Source organism: Phoenix dactylifera, chromosome 6 (genome assembly GCF_009389715.1).
Source record: "Phoenix dactylifera cultivar Barhee BC4 chromosome 6, palm_55x_up_171113_PBpolish2nd_filt_p, whole genome shotgun sequence".
Lineage (NCBI taxonomy): Eukaryota > Viridiplantae > Streptophyta > Magnoliopsida > Arecales > Arecaceae > Phoenix > Phoenix dactylifera.
Window position 1 is genome coordinate 2067363 of NC_052397.1, and position 20424 is coordinate 2087786.

A 20424-nucleotide genomic window follows, 5' to 3' on the forward strand; every position below is an offset into this window, starting at 1 on the left:
AGAGCCTCGTGCACTGGATTGTCCTTTTTTTATACGTAGTAACTCTATGAAGGATAAAGCAATGAATGAGTATATTAGTGAAAAATTGCTTCATAAATTGTGGATAAAGTGACCAAGCCAAATCAGATCGTATGGGCATGTGAAAAGGAAATTTGAGGCCTTTGAAAGGAAAGCTGCTTGAATTTATGTTTAAGGATCTGGTTTAAGTTAACATGGATGATTAGTTGTTAAAAGGATCTGGCAGAACCTGCTCTCATTGTTGTTAACCTTAGTAGGAATGATTGGTGAAAAAGGATTCGTAAAGCCTACATGAAATATGCGAGATGAGGCTTGATAACTATTTTTTTTTAAATTTGCTTTAAGACTCTTATTTGAAGAATTTTGATTTATTGTCTTTTGTTCTGTTCTTGTTTCCCTCTAAATTCGCTCCTTTGATGACAAAATTAACACATCTAATATATTGTTTTGGAATTATTTAAACAATTAAAGTTTCCTTAATTTTGTAAATGTCTTAGTAAGTAATGGAGTCTAGAGAATTAGTTTATGCCATGCTTAACTAAGGATGGTGATGGGTACATTCCGATAGCTTAGTTGCCTGACAAGGATATGACTTATGAGGCTATTGAGATGAGTAAAATTACATATAAAGAAGAACTACTGTAGATAGTTCAAGAGTCACACTTTACTTAACATTGTATGGTTTTAGGGGTAGCAGACAAGCTTACAAAGAACTGGACCAGAGTAGCCATAGAAATTGTAATTTTAACAAATTAATTGGGAGATGGGAGGTTGAAGGATTGGACAACTGCTTTCAAAAGCAATGATAAGGGATATTCCTGAAGAAATGAAAATTCAATGTCCTTTAACTTTTGGAGGGATCGGTATTGGAAAATTGGATAATTTGTGATACTTAAGCTGATGGAAATTTCAGAATTTTGACTAAAATGTAGGATGCGTTAGTTTTGTTTGGGTTTCATAAGGTTAAGAACTAGTGGAGCCAAAGTGTGAAATGGAAAAAATAAAGAAAATCTGTACCATGTGTGGAGGCTTTAATGCTGTGCGGCACTTGAGGGTTTTCCCTTCCAGTCATAGATTCTTTTGTTGATAAACTTTTGTGCATCCTGATGTCACATGGACCCAAGAGAATGGTATATTTTCATATTTTCATTTCTTATATTCCCTATATTTTTTATGATCTTGCCACATTAGTCTGCTCAGGAACAGGTTTTTGAGGAAAAACATGAATAGTGTTGTGGATGAAATTAGGGGGAGAAATGCATCTATTTTGTTAAATGAAATGCGACACCCCAATAATGGCTATTTTTTAGGACTGTGGTTGATGGTGTTCTTTAGCTTTGGAATGTTGAGTGTAGTTGGAAACCTCCAACCTAGAAGAGTGCCATGTGAATAATCTGTTTCGGTTGTAAACTACTAGGTTTGCTAATGAAAGTTAGCAACCCTTGTCATCAGGTGGTGGTTGTAAGGTTAAGTGGGCTAAGAAATTTGCAGCAGTTTCCTTTTCCTTACTGTGCTGAATGGCTTTATGAGATGGATGAATGAGGATCGTGGTTTATGGAATTTGTAGCCTTTCTTGGTCTCTCTCTCTCTCTCTTCTCTGCATTAATAATCAGGCCACAAGTGGTTTATTAGGGGAGTGAGGTTGAGCTAGTGTTGCCACTTGCCACTTGAGGAGGGATTGATGATTTGCTAACTTGAGTGCCATGTTCTTTCCTTTTATGATTAAGTGTCATTCAGCATAAATGAGAGGCTGATTACTTTGTCAGTAGGGAATGATGAGGTGGATCTTGTGCTTGAGGCAAGATTTTTAAATCCTGAAATATCAGTTATCTTGATGAGTTACCAAGACCGAGATGAACCAGGATGTTGCTTTACTCAACTGATGTTGTAAGTAGGGAAGTTTAGAGGGAACCAAGATTTTCTGAGATCTTGGCTGATATTTTAGGACTGGGAGATTGAAATCTTTTCCGACATGCTAAATCTAATGCTACCAACAATATCAAAATATTAATTTCGATATTTATCAGCTAAAAATAATTTGAAAAATAAAAAATGATTGAAAACTATTGAATGATATGAATATATCATATTGAACAATATCATGATTTTTATAATTTATATCAACCAACATAATAGGCCCAAGATTTTCACATATATTGTATTAGCGGGTGCCCAACACCAATACAAACCAAGATCTTGGCGAAGATGAAAACCTTAGCTTGAGGTTTTAATGCTGGGCAGGAAGTGAAAATTGGGAACATGGTGTGCAAATGAAGAACAATATAATTTTGTCTTTGCGTTTTTGGGTTTGATGATTCACAACTCAGAAGGTCAGCCTTGGTGCAACAATATGTTTTCTCCATCGTGACATTGTGACCTAGGTGCTTCGAGTTCAAAGCACGGAAACAATTTATTGCATGTGAGGCAAGGTTGTATGCATCTAGCCCTCCCTAGACCCCGTAGTAGTGGGAGCCTGTGCACTAGGTCGCACTTTTTTTTTTTTCTTTTAAGGATTCACAACTAAGATGTCTTGCCCAAAGCTGTCATGTAACCTTTAAAACTTTACTAGATAAGCATCTACCCTGCAAGGATACAACGAATCATACATGGAGCAGCAGTTTCTCTCTAGCTAGTAGATGCATGCTTTTTCTAGAAGGTTGGAAGTGGTGAACCATCATATACTTGGAGGAAGCCAGGAACAAGTCACAATTCTTTTTTTTGGCCATAGCTTATGTTGACTAAGAATTTCTGGGGTCCGCATCAATTTACTTCTGTAATTTATAACGCATGGCTGCTTGTTGTAGAGAGAAACTAAAGAGTCGGTCTTCATATATTCTGCACTGCCATTCATTTGTATCTAGGCAGGATCCTCTCCGACAGCATGCTAAAATATTTTCGATTTTTTCTCAGAGAGTTTCTTGTAATCTCTGTGGCGGAACAACAAATAGGTAGAACCTTCAAATGATTTAAGTAGTTACAAGTAGACAATTAAGCAATATGCACTAAATCCTAAAGGTTTGCCTGCTTCAAAGATGCTTCATGAATACATACTGGTATCCTGATTCTAATGCAAGGTACCATTCTGTTCCATGTAGATTATTTGCAATCTTTGAATTCATGACATTTCATTTGATTATAATATGGAAATCTTCCTGCTGATTGTTCTGGGGATTGGCACTTGTTTATTTTTTCTGTACAGAGTAACAGAGCACAGGTTTAAGTGGTTCCCTGCTCCTTTTGTTCATGTTCTGTAATTATCTTTTTGTCTATCAAGAGTGAAATAGATTTTGCAGGAGCTCCTGTCATCACAAGTGCAATTTAAACCACATCGTTGAATAAAAATCTTGTTAGGCATAAGCTCTCAATCCCACTGAATGGTCGGAATGACAAGTGGATGGGGAAAAATGCTATGCATCAGGTGAGCGCATACAAATTTCACACAGGGTACCCGCTTTCCTGTAAGATTTGCTCCTTGGTATCTCATCTATTCGTTTATGGCATATTGACATTACCCTCTTAGTAGCATTGTCATTTACTGATGTTGTGAGAACTGGAGAAGCACAGAATTGTAATGGATAGGGGAAAAAAAGGATCTTTTCTGTTGACATCAGCCTTTACGGCAAGATGGTGCACTAAAATTTGGGTCGTCACTTATTAGTTGATCCTCTTCACTCAGTGGAACTAAGGAGATGAAACAATACCTGGGAAATGGAAGTGGATATTGCTCCCAGAAATAAATACATTGGCAATTGATTAAAGAATATTAGACTTGTCTACACCCTTTCTATATGAGCATGAATCCTCTGCGATGTATGGTTTGTACTGCTGCAGCAGAGTGTTGTACAGCGCTCGATGGTTGCTATCAAAAGATGGACGGGCCACCTTGCATGTCATGCAAGGCTTGCCTTGTTTGATGGCTATGATCGAGTGTTACACAGTATTCAAGTCTTGTTTGATTGCTATCATTGAGTGTTGTATAGCATTCTGCGGTGTAAGAAGTACAGTGCAGAGAATCTTGGATCTTTTACTACATCCAAGAATGTTTTACCTTTTTCTTTTTTAGAAAGTTGGTTCTTCTTTGCATCTTGGATTGCGAAAAGAATGGCGACAACCTTATAATTCGGGTGACCAAGGGAGACATCTAGGATGAGTAATCTTGTGTCATGTTTGTATTTCCTCTTTTTAAACAGTGAGTACTAGAATCTAATTGTTTAAGATTGGAAGTTATTGAAAAAAATTGAAAAAGTATAAATATTTTAAAAAATTAAATACGAACATATTAGCAAATAACTAAAACTAAAATTAATTATTATTTTATAATAGTTATTAGCTACTTTGTCGGTGCATATTACCCAATATTGGGGGTGATTGCCATCATATTACCCGATATTTTTATTTTTTATACTAGTATCCTCTGTTTGCTACTTTCCAAGATTGTCATTCCAAATCATGATTAAAGATTAACTTTCGATAGAAATATAAAATTATTTATATCATTTTGCTAAAAATAGTTTTAACAGCTGATTAGTGATAAAGATATTGGTCCAGAAAAAGCTATTTAAAAGGCCATTGATGCAAAATATAAAATTATAGAATTATATGTAACATTCAAAACTTTGGAGAGGCATGTCTTATGCATATGCTAAAAAACTTTTTAATTTTTACTGGCAAACATAGAAAAATATAATTGTAAAAATTGTTCAAAAAATCTCAGCCGATTATTAATTTAGCGTGGCCCAGTCCATCAGGACACTCGGTTTATGTATCGGATTCATACGTCCCCGACTCCGACTGTTACCGAAAAAAACGCCGATACTGCTACAAACTTTAATTAACGGTTTGGTTTAAAAATGACGGTCGCGAGGGGGCTCTCCATAAAGTCCAGGGACCAAGGAGGCTCGTCTTCTTCGTATCTCGGTGTCTCCAAATGTGGCGGCACGACGCCTCGCCGGTGAGAACACGAAACCTCGAAACCCATTTCCCTCTCCTTCTTTCTCCTTCTCCCTACTTTCGCCCTAATCTTCTTTTTCCCTTTCGTTTTCTCAGAGAAATCAAGAACCCGTTCAAAGCCTTTCAGGTACTTCCCATCCCAAGAAACCCTCTCAATCCTCCGTTCTTTCGTTGTCATCTCTTTATCTGCCTCTTTCTTCAGATGACGACGAGTTGAATGAGGTCACTTATGACCATGATTGCTCGAATAACCTTCGATCCCTATATTCCTATGGGAAGAAGGTAACTTCGCATGGATTGCGTGTTTTTTAATGTTTCTTGAATTTTTTATCTGCATTGTTAGATTTGTTATTTTCGGTGATGTTTGGGTTAGGATTTGTTCTGATTGAAGGTAAGTTGGTCGCTGGATGGGATGATATGTTCGATCTTTTTCTTGAGAACTTCTAATTTGAATTTTGAAATTTATAATATTTCAGTAAACTGTGTAATTGCTGAATAAGTTTATTTATTTATCTTGATTTATATGGTCGAGGATTTTGTCTTTCTGGTTGAAAAATTTTAAGTTGCATTGGCAAAAGAGACTCTTACTTTTTTTTCTCTAATCTTTGGATTAGTTATGTATTTGCCTTGTTTAGAGGCTAAATTTTTGTTAGTATCTAGATGAAAGATAGTTTACAGGGACTCGCTTATTGCTGTTCAATTGTTTTCAACTGAGCTTATAAAGCTTGTTTGACAAAAACTAGTAGCAGCTAGACAGTTAAAGATAGTTCAAATGATCCTCACTTGATTGGTTGATATTTTTATCAATTCTTGATACAATCCAAGATCTGATTTGGTCTTGAATTATTTTCATCAATTCTGTTTGTCCACTTGTTTTTACTTTCACAATGCCTGCATGCTTTGTCTGTGCAAATTCTACTTAGTAAAGATCTAGATAATGTTGCATGTCAACACAGCAGAAATGTTTCATAATTTTTTTGGCAAGTATTTCTATAAAAATGTTGAGAATCCTATTCTGTTTTCATGTTATTTCCTTTTAATTTCATTCAAGGGTATGCACATACCCCCCAACACCCCAACCCAATAAAAAAAACACCATAATAGCTGCATTCTGATTGTTCACTGTTATTTTTAATTGTCTTTCGAGCAACTTATGATGGTGCACAATTCGTAGGTGCAGCTATCATTAGTATGACAAACTAAATCTCTGAAAGGTAACAATCTGGGATTTGCATGTTTAAATTGTATTAGTATTTGGACCTTTGGTTCAAGGATAAGAAAATTGAAAATTGTAAAACTTATGCCTATAGGAATAGTTATGCCAATTTTTGTTTGGTTCCACCTTTCAATAGCAAAAGGTACTTTCTTGGAAGAGCTTTTGAATGATGACTTTCTTGTCTATAAAAATAAAAACTAAACACATAAAGGGTGTCTTTATGCCAAGGAATAGCTTATGACAACTCCCCCCCGGAATAGTTATGCCTATCATAAGCAAGTTTGACCAGCATAACTATTTTTTTGGTTATGCTTCCTTCTCAAATGCTATTCAGCAAGGATTATTCCGTGCCATATGCCTACTTTATTTTTGACCCAAACACAGTCTAAGTTAGTCTTGAAACCATCCAGAAAAAAATTATTTATCAATGTACATCTTAATATACAATCATTGTAACTTGTGAATATTTTCTCACCAATTTTTATCAGAGGTTTCATATAATAAAGTCTTCTATATATATATATATATGTATCCTTTTTTTTCTTATTTTATTTGGCTGAGATGCAGTGTAAGTTTTAGTTGTAGGAATATTGTGAAACCCATATAATACGCTACCCAACATTGCAATACTTTCTTTCTTGGATAGAAACTGCCATGGAATACTCAATAGAATCAATGACCGAACCTTGGAAATACACACCATACTTTTATTTGGACATGTAATGAGTTCCTTACTGTTCTAAGACAATGCACTAGGACCTAACAGAGACACCACCCTTGCTAGCAATAATCTCTAGGAAAAACCAACAACTCATCAAATAATCATTACAGAAGAAAAATTGCTTACTGCGTTGGTCTCCCAAGTATCAGTCCACTAAATAATACTTGCTTGGAATAAGCACAGGATCATTTCAAGTAGCCATTTTTATCAAAATATTTTGACATATTTCATTAAGGTGAGTTAACAACCGTCTTTTACCCATTTAGAGAAATAGCGGGTTTGTGATGCTCATGCTGTGAATTTCAGGGAGCGGAAACCCTCTGCATCACTTGAGGCATGAATTATTTGATTTCTCTTTCAACTCCATATACTGCTCCTCTTCTCATCTCATTTGGTAATTTTTTGATGCAACCACCATGCCCAGAAGTTGGTGGTATCCTCATCCAGATGCGACATTGGAATGCATGGGCTTGAAGATGAGAATCATGTATCTGTTCGTTCTCAGCCAAGAAAAGTGCCGTACAATGATTCTGGTGATGAATCTATTTCTGATGAGGTAGGTTTTGAGACCAAGCTATCATTTCCATTCACTCCATATGACACTTGATATGATACAGGATCTGGTACCAGATATCCAACACCCAATGAGTTTGAATTAGAATTAACTATACATAATGATATTCTTTTCTTTTACCCATAAATTTCAAAGTTTTTCAGGCAGAGCATTTTTTTCGACTGAGTATTTTATGTGGCATATGGTGACACCCTGTAATATATTTTCTTTTGGTGTCAATTTTATATTATTTCATTAATTTAGCCTTTTTTATCATGTGGACCTGATGGTTGCGCTCTTGTAGTTTATCATACTTGATTGATTAAAGATTTATTCCCAAGCTGTATGATGTTAATATGAGTGAATTTTGCATCTCCCAATAAGGGTAATAGTTTTACCAGTTTTGCCACATATGACTGCAACTTGTCCTATTTATTTCACAGTGCAGTTTCATGGGACTTCCTATTATATGTTGGTAGCTGGCTGATGTTATTAACAAGCAATTCTTAGGAATCCAAGAGTCATGTCAAAGTGTTTAGTTTGTCCTTGATAGTTACCTTATTTTTGCTCACCTTAGAAATTTCCATACATGCTCAATAATTTATTTAAGTGTATGAAGCCTCCTCAATTGTTTCTAGTGTAATAGTGAGGAGCAGATCAATGATGCTCTACTCTCTAAACTGCTCAGGTCTGTTTATTGTGCTTTGAATTTATGTACTTGTTAAGACCTTCACTCTACTTCCAGTCTAAGCTTTCTTCATTTACATGTCTGGAGCTTAAACTGAATATGCCACTCAAGTATCATTTATCTTAAGCGTAAACTAGGAATAGGTCAATGGGGCGGTATGCCAAAAGTTATTCCATGAGAATGGTGCTCTCCAATTAGGAAGCTCCACTTGAATCTTGTATTCTCAAGTGAACTAGAAACTGCTAACCCGTCAATGTCTTCAAAAAAGATGGAGGAGGAGGACAAGTAAAGAAAGAAATGGAGGTGAGAAAAGGGATTGTCCAACTAGGGTAGCTCTCTCTCTCTCACACACGCACGCAGGCACACACACACACACGTACGCACGCAGGCGCACACACACGCACGCACGCAGGCACACACACACTGAGAAGAAGAGATATATGCTATCCGGTTGACTGTCTTATGCTGGGAGAATTAACAGAATTGGGCCTGCCTATTTAGGCCAGGACAGATTTCCTGGGCAGCCATAGTGTTTAGGTTACTCTAGTCTCGAAAAAAGACATGTATCTTGGTCACTTTTCACACATATTGGTCTTAGACTCACCACCTTGTCCTGGGTTTAAAAACCATATAGCCTGATGTGTTCATGGTTGGAATGTGGGTTTTGCTGGTTTGGGCTGGTGGGATATAAAAGGAAAGACCTTGGCCTTTGATTTCCACCAAAAGTTTCGATGTGGGGTTTTGAAACCATAAACTTATGCTTGTAACACAGGCCCCTTCTCAAAGTGGCATGCAATTTTTCATGAGAAACCATATAATAAAAGAGGTAGAAAAAGTTTATTTTGAAACACCATTTGAACATAACATTTACAAAAACAACGGATCAGGCTCTTCACTTAATTTATCGCTCTTATGGATGTCACCAACTCTTTCTACTTTGTAATCTAGTAATATCAAGCTAAGGATGGCATATTATGCAATTTGTTCGGTTTTACGGCTATCTATGAGATTTTGTTTTTTTTTTTTTAATGATTGGAATTTGGATAGGAGAATGCTGAATTTACAAGACTTTCCTTCACCTCTGCTGCTGTCAAAGTTCAAGGAAGTTACAATTATAATTTTGAAAGAAGGAACCAAGATGAAGCATGTGCATGGTCTGCAGTTACAGAGCAAGTCAACGAGTTAGCTTGTTTACATACGAAGACTCCCAGTCCCTTGATTCCCTCTGATGTATATGAAGTGAAGAAAGGTCACAAGAGTATGTGTCTTCATTTCCTGTTAGTTTTATTCATTCTAAAGTTTGTTATAACTTCATCTCTGAGATTGGTGGTACTATTACTTTCATTTCCTGAGGGATTGATTTGATATGTAATCCATTGCTTAAAGGTAAGCTGTCGCTTTGTTCCTATGTTATCTATGAACCTGTGTTATCATTCTGTTAAACGTATAATGATGTTCGTCTCAGTTGGCAGAGGTAGAGCCAAGCCCAAATTTTCAATTCATTCCCAGTCACATGATGAGGGGCTTCCCTGGTTTCATGAGGTGAATGGAAAAAATGAAGATTTTTTCAAGGAGGTATGTAAAAGTCCTGCAAGACAAAATTACCTTGAGCATAGAACTTCAGAAAAATTCAATGACTGAGCTATTGGAAGATCTACAGAAAGAAAATGATGAACTGTCTGCTGAGTTATTGTCTCATGAGCAAAGAGGAGCTTTGCTTTCAATATCCGAGCTGCTGGATAATTTACAAGACAAGGATGTTCAATCTAATGGGGCTTCAAACTTGGTCTGTATCCTTCATGAGTGTTGTTTGTCTGACTTAATTTTCTTTGGAAATCTGATATAAGCATCTGGCTTAACAGTTGATGAAGGATGTTAAAACAAAGAACAGGGGGGGCCATTTTGCTGGAAAAAGAATGTTGCCTAACTTAGGTACAAGAACTCTTGACAATGAAGATCCCCTCGAGGTTATAGGAGGTGGAGTGTCTAGTGAGGATGAGGTACCTTTTTAACGATATGTCTATTCTTTGCGATACACTTAATTATGTGTAAAATTCACTATTAATTATTTTTTGTTCAATGTTTTCCTTTTAATCAGGCAGTTGATCGAAACAATTTAAGTCTTGCAACTCAAAAATCCAAAGAACCGACAATGACAGATTTATTTCAGGAAGCTTTTAGTTCATCTACAGTGGAGGGACCCTTATTTCCCACTAGTAGGCTGGCAGGGTAAGCACGATATTTTTATTTTGTGCTAGACCTTCATGTAATTTATCAAACTTTGACCCTTTGTTTGAAAGCTGTAGAAAAATTTTGTAGTTCTTTGCATCTATTCCTTATTCTACAGGACTGGATATCATGGGAGGCTCCAACAGATTATGCAGATTGAAAAAGATAAGCATCTGGAATTCTTGAAGCAGCTACAGACCGGACAAAGTCCATTAAGTAAGAAATCATGCATTCTAATTCTTTTCCCAAGGTTTATTCATATAGATGCATGGGTTCAATGCAAAAAGTAACATGTGCAGCTAGTTTATACTTGTTTTGCCAGACACTGCAACATGCTGATCAACATTGCCTAAATTATGCCACTTGTGCATTCTCTGTCTTTCCAGGTGGTTCAACGTGCATCAATGTGCAGATTTTGTCAAGATCATTGGAAGCAAAGTTGACAGTTTGCCATTGCTTGCTTGATGAAAACAAGGTTGGTACCATTTGTGCATTTATATTTTCTAATAACATCCAATATACAATTGTGATAATTGTACCAACATGTGGCAATTTACTAGACCTTTTTGCGTGAAGGTCAAGGGTTACCTCTTCCTCTTGGTGCATATGCTTGCAATGAAGCATTCTGAATGCCATTGAGGCAGACCAATATAGGATGATTTGTCAAAGATCATAAGGAAATCTTTTTGTTGAAAATCATAAAGAGATTTGATGTCCTTTTTCCCGCCCCATGTTTGCTACCTTGTATGTGAGCAAATACCAATGCATCAATTTCTTATGTGCATATCCTTTATTACTATTGTTACTATCATCACTTTTATGGAAAATCCAACTCAAACTCGATGGAATTTCACTTGTGGACTACTTATGTGGAGTTCATTTCATGGATCATTATTTGTTAAATTTCAAGTCCCAATAGCCTCATTCCAAAATGGGTAGCAGGTTTCAGTTTTCCACTTGAGCTTAAGAATAGGATGCTGGCATTCATGTACAGGTCATAACCATCTCATAGTTTGTGATACCTGTTTATTAGAGTGAGTGTGTGTGTGTATGCATGTATATTACATATGCACAGCCTGGATTAACTCGAATTTGTATAAGTAAGATTTTGCCTCAGATGACCTTCTCTTCCAGCTGTTCATGAGAAACAAGACCCCTGTAATTATTGTACGATACCAGAAGACTTTCCCATTAGTTGTTGAAATGTTCCCTGGATAATATGTTTACTCGTTGATATCATGTCTAACACTTTGTTGCAGAGTTCCTCATGTGGGAAAGGCTCCCACAAATGCACTGATGATAGAGGAACCCTAAGGCAAACAGTTATTTTCAGTTCAAAGATATGTGACAATGTGGAGCTTGACGTAGGAAACTTGGTTCATATTCACCCACCATGGTATGTGCTTATCTTCTTGTTGCTTCCTATCTCCATTTTCTAGTATGTGCTTTGCTTAGTTTCATGACCTTTTGATAGTTCGATTTGTATGTTGCATTACGTCTAATGATAAATTGTTACCACCTTTTATCCAAGAAAAAAAGGAAGGTGGATTCTTGCCCAATACTGATATTTTGACATCATTAGGAGTATGTAGACTTTCTGAAGTTTTCGCTCATGATGTTAAACTATTCAAATCCTTTGTTCCATTTTTCTAAAAGCCCATTCTTCCTAGCAATCAGAGGGCCTACAGATAACTGTCGGTCTTCCATTTCCATCTATTTCAACTTAAGCCATTGCTTCACTTTCCTTCACTTTCTCTAGCTTCTTAATTCTAACTACTACACATTTTTTTTTAAGGAGGTGCTTTTGGACATAATAGTATCATGAATTCATGAAGATTACTTGCTATTTCCTGAAAGAAGTTGATTGGTTTTGTTTTAATTTGAACTTTTCTACTCCATGGAAATGCATATCATTTTTCACTTAAAGTAATATATGAACATGCGAAGAGCAAAGTTTTCACATTATAGTTTTCAAAATTATAAATAGATATAAATGTAATTGCTTTTTTTTTACTGATGAACAGGAAAGAAGTACAGGTGAGCAAAGATGAGAAGATCATTCTGTGCACTTATTTCTCTTTGGTTATGGCATGATTATCCAAATGCTAATAGAAAGGTGAAACTACATCGGTGTAAGTTGATGGATACCTTGATTTCAGAAAATTGTGAATAATTCTGTTTTTATTTAGCATGGAAAAAAATTTGCTTTCTTTGATATCTTGCATGATTTCTTGTATGAAGAACAATTATGAGATATTACAGCTCTCCCACCCTTGAAGTAATCTCATCGCTTCTTTTCACATTTTGTAAACTTTACCATTTTCCCCCATTGATTGTTCCTTTAGTTTACATGATAGAGTCTATGCTAGGAATATAATGTAGCCACTGATATTCATATATTGGCACTGACGAACAGCTAATGGAGTGAGTACAAATGGTTTGTTAGACTACCTTAGTGTATGCTTTATCAGGTTCATAGAAAGCTATAAAGATTGAAGCTACTATGAGCCCACCCTCAAGTCCACAGTGTATTTCTTTCCAAGAGTCTACCATGAGAAGATGGCTCAACTGTTTGATTTATAACTTATCTGTTATGAGAGAGAGATAATTCCAACATAAGTATGCCAATATCTGTATACCAAGCGGTTGCAATGTTATGTTCAAATATTCAAGTTGAAATGATGGTTGAAATTCCATGAATATCGCCTATGCTTGGTTATGTACCAAAATGATTCAAGGGATAGAAATTTAGAAGGTCAAGGTTGGTGACGAAATTAGGTCCACATAGAGATAAAATCATACTTGGAGGAGTGACAAGACCATCGGATTGACAAAACCATAAGCATACTTTTAATGTGATAATGAGGGCAGTCTGGCCTAGCTTTCGTAGTGATAATATTGATAATGAAGATGTGAATCTCTAAATTGGTGATACGAACAATGAATTATTGCATGCTGATAGGATTAATGGAGGCTGGCAGCAAGGTTCTAGAACACAATTATTGACGTTATGGGATGTCTAGTGAAATCAAAAGGCGATGATGGACTGGCAAATAAGTGATGGAGATTTAAATGGAAGTCAAGCAAATATTAGGAATTTGTAGGTTGTTGATATCGATGGGAGACGTCTCACTGTTGGATGCTTGGTATGGCAAAAGTAATAATGTCTCATGAAAAGGATTTTGAGACAAGGAGGACATGTGGTGATTATTGTGCACAATGGTTGAGGGGGCAACCAATGATGGATAAAAATTAGTGTAGTGGCTTTATTTTAGACTGTTAAATTGGGCGCATTTGTAACTAAGTTGGTACTGTTTCTTGGGTAATTTTAAGGCGATCGTAAATTAGTTATGACTCATGTTGCTTATTCTTTTTTCATATCGAGAAGATCTTGTCTTCTGTTGACAGGCGTATGTATATTTAGACCCTGGGATGCATAGTTGGAATTGTTTGACATAGTTCTTCCAACATTGCTATGAAAATATTGCTGATACCCATATACTGTTATTCTCAGAAGAAAAGGGGCATATAGAAAGAACATCATACCTTTTCTATCTATTCTTTGTGCTAATCCTTAAGTAGCCACCTGACAAACACAAATCAAATATTCTGTTTCTCCACAACTAATTCAAAACAATTTTCTTGGTCGTGTAAAATTTCTGGGAGCCCTGTGCAATTAGATTAAAATCTAATTCTCTGATCTGTGATCATGTACAGGTTATAGCTTCTCGTGGAATCAAGTCAAATTGTATTCTTCACCAAACCAGCCTAAATCTGTTGTGCTAGCAGTCTGTAATCATCTGTGTTGTTTAAGTATTATAGGGGCCACCATCTGGAGAGCCAACCTGATTTTCTGTGGGAAATATGATGGATACCATGCTCGTACTTTTGGAACTTAAGGCTGGGTTTGCCCTTGACAAGGAAGCTGAAGTGTTGTTCAAGTTGTTGAACTCGCTCGCTTCTCGCTCTCTATTATCTAACAGGGATTTTACATGAAATGTCCTCTTATTGTGTAATGTCACTCGTGAGATATTGTTTCCCGCTATGTTACAACTTTGTTGTAACACATGGGGATTCATAAGAATTGCATCTCGCAGGCTCACAGCAATCCACAGGGATTTCTTTTATAAAATACCAGCATAGCAAAGAAATGAAGCGTTCTTTGTTGGGATGACTATCTAGTCCATTGTCTTTTGCCCTCTACCGCTGAACTTTTTGGTCCGTGGACGTTGGTCTCTTTTTTCTTTTGGCGAGAGTTTCGAATATCCGAAGCAGCCTTGGGTGTACAGACGCACACAAGCAAGTATTCTTCACCTATCTATCACTTGCTGGATTCCCAAGTTTCAGGTTACGAGTCTTTATGTTGAGACACAACACGGAAAGATCATGCTGTGCAAGACAATACAGCTGAGTCTCTCTTGTTAGATTGCTCCATCATCAGCACGACATCGGTGGAGCCTACGAGTTGATGTTTTTAAGCAATATGGTTGTTATTTGTCATCGCACGAGATTGAACCAGGACTCTTCATCTCCTGTGGATGGTTAGGTTAAGACCAGTTTGACTCCCAGCCGTTTCCAGCGGTTTGTGAATTGTGACACCAAGAGTTTGGATGTTAGAAAAATGTTAGGTGTATTAACTGTTATCTAAATTTTATTTTCTTAAATGTATTTTAACGTTTCCTCAGCATTACTATCCTCCCTAGATGATGTTAGGAGAAGATCGCTGCATTGGTACGTTCAACTAGAAAATGATTTAAGTTGGCAAATTGGTTCTCCTAAGGTATGTCGAATGAGTTGCTAACAAACAGCTTGTGTTTGGATTAGTCTTCATCTCAAAATTGACGTTTAGTTAATCCATGAGCATAATACGATCCATGATTTTTGAGCTTTAAAACTACCAGCTAGACATGAGCTAGATATGCTTGGCCGTGTCTTGCTCAATACAAGTGGCATGAGAACGAAATCTTAGTCTCCGCATACTGTTGCAGAATTTTTATTTTTATTTTTCTGTACAAAGCTCGGGAGTTTTGGATTCTTATTTCATTAAGGTTGGATCCTGTATCATTTGATAATCTGATGCAGTACCGATCATTAGATCATGTATCAAGATGCATGAGAGTGTAATTTTCGCTTTCTCATGCATTCGACGAAGGCGTAAGAGAGCGTGCGTGATTTAATGGCCCATCATGCACAGGACAGTCGAATGGTCCGATGAACCAAACCTTCGTACGTGCGAATTAGGCTGTTTCAAAAAATTAGACTGTTTTCGTTCTGTACGGAAATATCTCATCCCGGAACGGGCAAATATCCTATCCGCCGAACCTCTGCTAGATTTTATAACGCACTTTTGAGCTCTGTTCTGCTCTTTTGGTCTTCCATGGCGGAAGCCGTCTCTTTTGCCTATGCGGCCAGACCCCCCATAGAGCTCTTCAGCCATCCTGGAAGAAGAAACCCTGGAGGTCAGCTACTTCCCTCTCCCTTCTCTCGCCTCCCTTCCTCTTTTCCTCCTTGCTTCTCCTCTCCTCCCTTCTCCTCCGCTCTCCCAATCCCCACCCAGAGAACTTCTCTCTCTTGCTCTTGCTCCCTCGGGACGCCGGCACCAGCCAAGCCTTTGATTCAAAAAGCTCCCCTTTTTAGCGAGGGAAGGGATGAGGACGAGGGCCGCCTCATCTGCCCCGGCTGCGGAGTCTTCATGCAGGACTTCGACCCCAATCTCCCCGGCTATTACCAGAAACGCGTCGATCGGGACACAAAAGAAGTCGAAAACGGCTCCATCGATCTTTTGTCCGAATCCGATGAAATCCTCGAAGAAGGGGATGAAGCAACCGATGGATTGCCGTCGAGATCTGATCGTGGTTCGGATTCCGAAGGCGGCCTTTTGGATGAGAGCTCGGTAGAAGGAACGAAGGAAAAAGAGGAGATAAAAGGAGAAATTGATTGGGATCTAGATTGGGAGGAGGAAGAGGACGAAGAGGAGAAATGGAGGAAGGAGCTGGATGGATTCGCCCCTCCCAGCGTTGGGTATGGCAACATCACCGAGGAGACACTGAAGAAGATGAAGAAGGAGAAGATCTCCAAGTCTGAGAAGAAACGGAAGGTGAGAGAGGCGAAGAGAAGCGAAGCAGAGGAATCGGTCACCGTCTGCGCCAGGTGCCACTCTTTGAGGAACTATGGGCAGGTGAAGAACCAAAATGTAGAGAATTTGATGCCAGACTTCGATTTTGATCGCGTCATCTCCACCCGGCTGATGAAACCCACGACGAGTGCTCCGGTGGTGGTGATGGTCGTCGACTGCGTAGATTTTGATGGTTCATTCCCAAAACGAGCGGCCAAGTCTTTGTTCAAAGCCTTGGAGGGAAGCAAGAGAGACTCCAAAGTGAGCAAATTGCCAAAGCTTGTTCTTGTCGCAACAAAAGTGGATCTCCTCCCCTCGCAGATTTCTCCCACAAGGTTGGACCGGTGGGTCCGTCACAGAGCTAAGGCTGCAGGAACACCTAAGCTAAATGCTGTTTATCTGGTGAGTGCTCGCAAGGATCTGGGTGTGAGGAATTTGATTTCTTATATCAAGGAATTGGCAGGACCCCGTGGGAACGTGTGGGTGATTGGAGCTCAGAATGCTGGAAAATCTACTCTAATTAATGCATTTGCTAAGCGAGAAGGTGTTAAGATTACTAGACTTACTGAGGCGGCAGTGCCAGGGACTACATTGGGGATACTGAGAATTAGGGGGATTTTGCCAGCGAAAGCAAAGATGTATGATACTCCAGGTCTCTTACATCCATACCTGATGACAATGAGATTAAACAGGGAGGAGCAGAAGATGGTGGAAATCCGGAAGGCGCTGCAGCCAAGGACCTTCAGGGTGAAGGCAAGTTTCTGCTTACCTTGTTTACTTCTTGTTTAATTATACAAATCTGCTTTGAGTACTCTGTGTTACCTAAGCACGATGTCTTCAGTTGTAGCAGACTAGAACATTGGGTAGCTAACTGTACTGGATTTTCGTAATACCTTCTGCTGCAAACTCAAAAGGATAATTGTCGTAGTTCCTCCGGAGCACCTGCACCCTTTGGTTCATGTGATTCCAATAGGCATGCTAAGAATTTCACAAGTTGACTAATGCATTGAGTCATCTAGAAAAGAAAAGGCAAATTTTTATTTAGAATGATTTGGCTTTCATATATGTTTGATAGAATTTGTCAGATAAAAGCAGATGATTCAGCTGAAAAAGGAAGCTTAAAAAAATTATTATAATCTGTTAGGAGACCAATCTCAGTCCTATGGGAAGTTCTTCACCTTGTACATCCTTCATTTTCTATGTTTGATTTTCTCTGATACACATAAGAAAGATTTTACTGAGGCTAGTGTACAACCTTGTGGGAGAACTTGCTAAATTCTTTTATTTATTGTAGTCTCCACCTAAGGGCACTGCACCCTTTACAAAAATCTTCTAGCTACTCCTGCTTTTTGGATGTACTAAGGCTTCTTCTTGTGCAGGCCATCAGCTATACCATGATTCTATGAAAACTGTGTGTACATATGTATCATTTTCTGAAGACATCCTTGGCTTATAATTCATGTCTCATAGTTTGATGTATCCTAGACTATCAAATCTTATTGTTTCCTCATCTATACTCTTTCTACATCTTGAGGAACCTCAAGAGTTTGCTTCCTTATTGTATAAGCTTAAATTACATAATTAGTAAGATAAATCATCCTATATGCCTCATGGCTTTTTCATGGCCAACCTCTTGTCTAGTGGCCTTGACCAAAATGTGAGACCATGATAGAATTTGATGTCCAGGTGAAGAAAGTCATCTTCATGGATTACACTGTGATCTATATAGCCAAATTCATATAAATATGATAAGGCTTGTGGGCAAAGGTTAACATATCATTGTCTAATGTCAACTCTGCAGTGTATGATCTACAAAAGAATATGATGCTGCTCCTTGCCATCTAAGAATGGTGGGACAAATTTTTTAATTGGTTTATTGTTTATGAAGAATGACATGTCCAACAACAATCTTTTGTTTTTATGATATTCATAATATTTAGCACATAATCTCTTTGGGTTGGCGTATTTGGCTTGATCTGTTGAGGAACCTAAAGCTTGGAGGAGGACCCCGAAGGGAGTTCGTGGCACTTTCTTAGGGACCTCAGATTGAGGGAAGCTGTGGAGAAAGTGATATGCCATAGGGTTTAGTTAACACACCCCCCCCCCCCCAACACATACAGACAGACAGAGAGAGAGAGAGAGAGAGAGAGAGAGCTTTCTCAAACTGTTAAACTTGGGGGGTCTACAACCATTATATTCCCATGCTACCTATGGCTATTTCTCCTAGATAGTTGAGAATCTTCAGTCCTTATTCATGTCCTGTTTTTCTTGTGACGAGTAAACCTGTACTCCTACTCTCTTTTTCTTTTTCTTTTTACAAAGAAATATCGAATATAGATCATCTTAATTAGCATTTTATGTTATAGTTATGCAAATAATTGAATAGTGCTCTAAATGTTGTCCAAACAATACCTGAAAATAAAATCAAATATCGTTTTATGTGATTTCCATTTGTAAATTGACATTGATACCACGAACCGTCTGACACAGGCTGGGCAAACAGTTCATGTTGGTGGGTTGATGAGACTAGATCTTACACAGTCTTCCGTGGAGACAATTTATGTCACTGTTTGGGCATCACCAAATGTCTCTCTTCACATGGGGAAGACTGAAAATGCAGATGAGATACGGAAGAAGCATTTTGGTATCAGACTGCAGGTGAGATTATGGTCGGTTTAACTTAAGTTTTGCATTTGTGCCTATATATATTTGTTCCTCTGGCATATATTAATTTTTGTGCGTCGGGTGCATAGCCACCCATCGGACAGGATCGAGTGTCTGAACTTGGGGAATGGAAACAGAGAGAGACCAAGGTATCTGGGATCAGCTGGGAATTAAATAGTATTGATATTGCTGCTTCTGGGCTTGGATGGTTTTCTTTGGGACTTAAAGGCGACGCTACTGTGATGGTGTGGACCTTTGATGGTGTTGAAGTAACACAGAGAGAACCATTGGTTCTTGATAGAGCTCCATTCCTTGAAAGGCCTGGATTTCTGTTACCCAAGGCTATATCTGATGCCATTGGTAACCAAAGTAGGATTGAGGCACAGACTAGGAAGCTGAAAGAAGAGAGCTGATTCTCTTTTGGAAGCAAGTATCTAAAAAGTATTGGTGACTCTAAAACCAGTGGTGAGTTCAGAACTGATAATATGTGGATCTTATCTTGGATGTTGATCCATGCATCGGAGTACGAATAGCTATGTGATGAGGAATTGTAAAGGCAGCTCTAATAACACTGGAATTTTGTTCTCCATGGCTACATGTTGAGTTTGTGGATTCTCTCTTTCTCAATTTATTTTATATACGTAATTTCAGTCCATTTCGTGAAAAAAGTGAACGTGTGTAATCACTTACATTAATACCCGAAGGAATGGGAAGGCATCACTTTATCTTAGGTTGCAGTTTATACATGGGAAGATGAATTTGTAAGCATATTCAGACGTATTCGACAAGTCCTCAAACATTTTCTTCAGATGCATAGGTCTGTCAAACTGCTTTATTTTCTTCTCAATTTTGTGTAAACAGCAAATCTTTTAGCTTTGAGAGATGTGGCTTAAGACACATACTTATATGTATGTATATGTATCCCTTTCTTTCTTAGATGAGTGTTGCTTAGTTCCAGCACCACTTATTAGATGAATCGCTATCTATGCATGTACACTCTAGCATTAATTATGACAAACAAGATTTATTTTACAATAGATATATTTTTCTCTTTAAATTTTTTTAAAATAACCAGAATGAGTAAGAAAATATTTACTTAATTGGTGTGTAATTTAATTTCTTTGTTCGGATTGGGGTTGAATTGTGGAGATCTCACTTGGAATTGTGGATGCCATGATGAACATATAATTGCTAAGCAAGATTATCATGTAATACGAGGACAATCAAAATTGCTAAACAGGGCCTCTCCAATTCAATTCTGAAGTGTATG

The 20424-nt window shown here is 37.8% G+C and overlaps 2 protein-coding genes across 6 annotated transcripts; both read left to right on the forward strand.

The window, feature by feature from the left end:
- The first annotated feature begins 66 nt into the window (after positions 1-66).
- LOC103701934 lies at positions 67-14374 on the forward strand. 5 transcript variants are annotated; one of them, XM_026802562.2, is made up of 14 exons: positions 4854-4969; positions 5065-5095; positions 5171-5250; positions 7330-7461; positions 9194-9404; positions 9612-9721; positions 9807-9932; positions 10009-10146; positions 10245-10375; positions 10494-10591; positions 10762-10850; positions 11635-11771; positions 12400-12412; positions 14093-14373. In XM_026802562.2, the coding sequence occupies exons 1-14, from the start codon at positions 4946-4948 to the stop codon at positions 14159-14161; spliced, it is 1389 nt and encodes a 462-aa protein (XP_026658363.2). In that variant the 5' UTR covers positions 4854-4945; the 3' UTR covers positions 14162-14373. The 5 variants fall into 5 exon arrangements, with proteins under 5 accessions (XP_038983018.1, XP_026658363.2, XP_038983017.1 ...); XM_039127089.1 differs by having other exon boundaries at positions 7333-7461; XM_008784158.3 differs by having other exon boundaries at positions 4855-4969; positions 12400-12507; positions 14093-14374.
- A 724-nt stretch (positions 14375-15098) lies between these two features.
- LOC103701933 (GTP-binding protein BRASSINAZOLE INSENSITIVE PALE GREEN 2, chloroplastic) lies at positions 15099-19998 on the forward strand. The gene is made up of 3 exons (XM_008784156.4): positions 15099-17243; positions 18981-19148; positions 19244-19998. Exons 1-3 carry the CDS (start codon positions 15753-15755, stop codon positions 19565-19567), a joined length of 1983 nt encoding a protein of 660 aa, XP_008782378.3. The 5' UTR covers positions 15099-15752; the 3' UTR covers positions 19568-19998.
- The last annotated feature ends 426 nt before the right edge of the window (positions 19999-20424 follow it).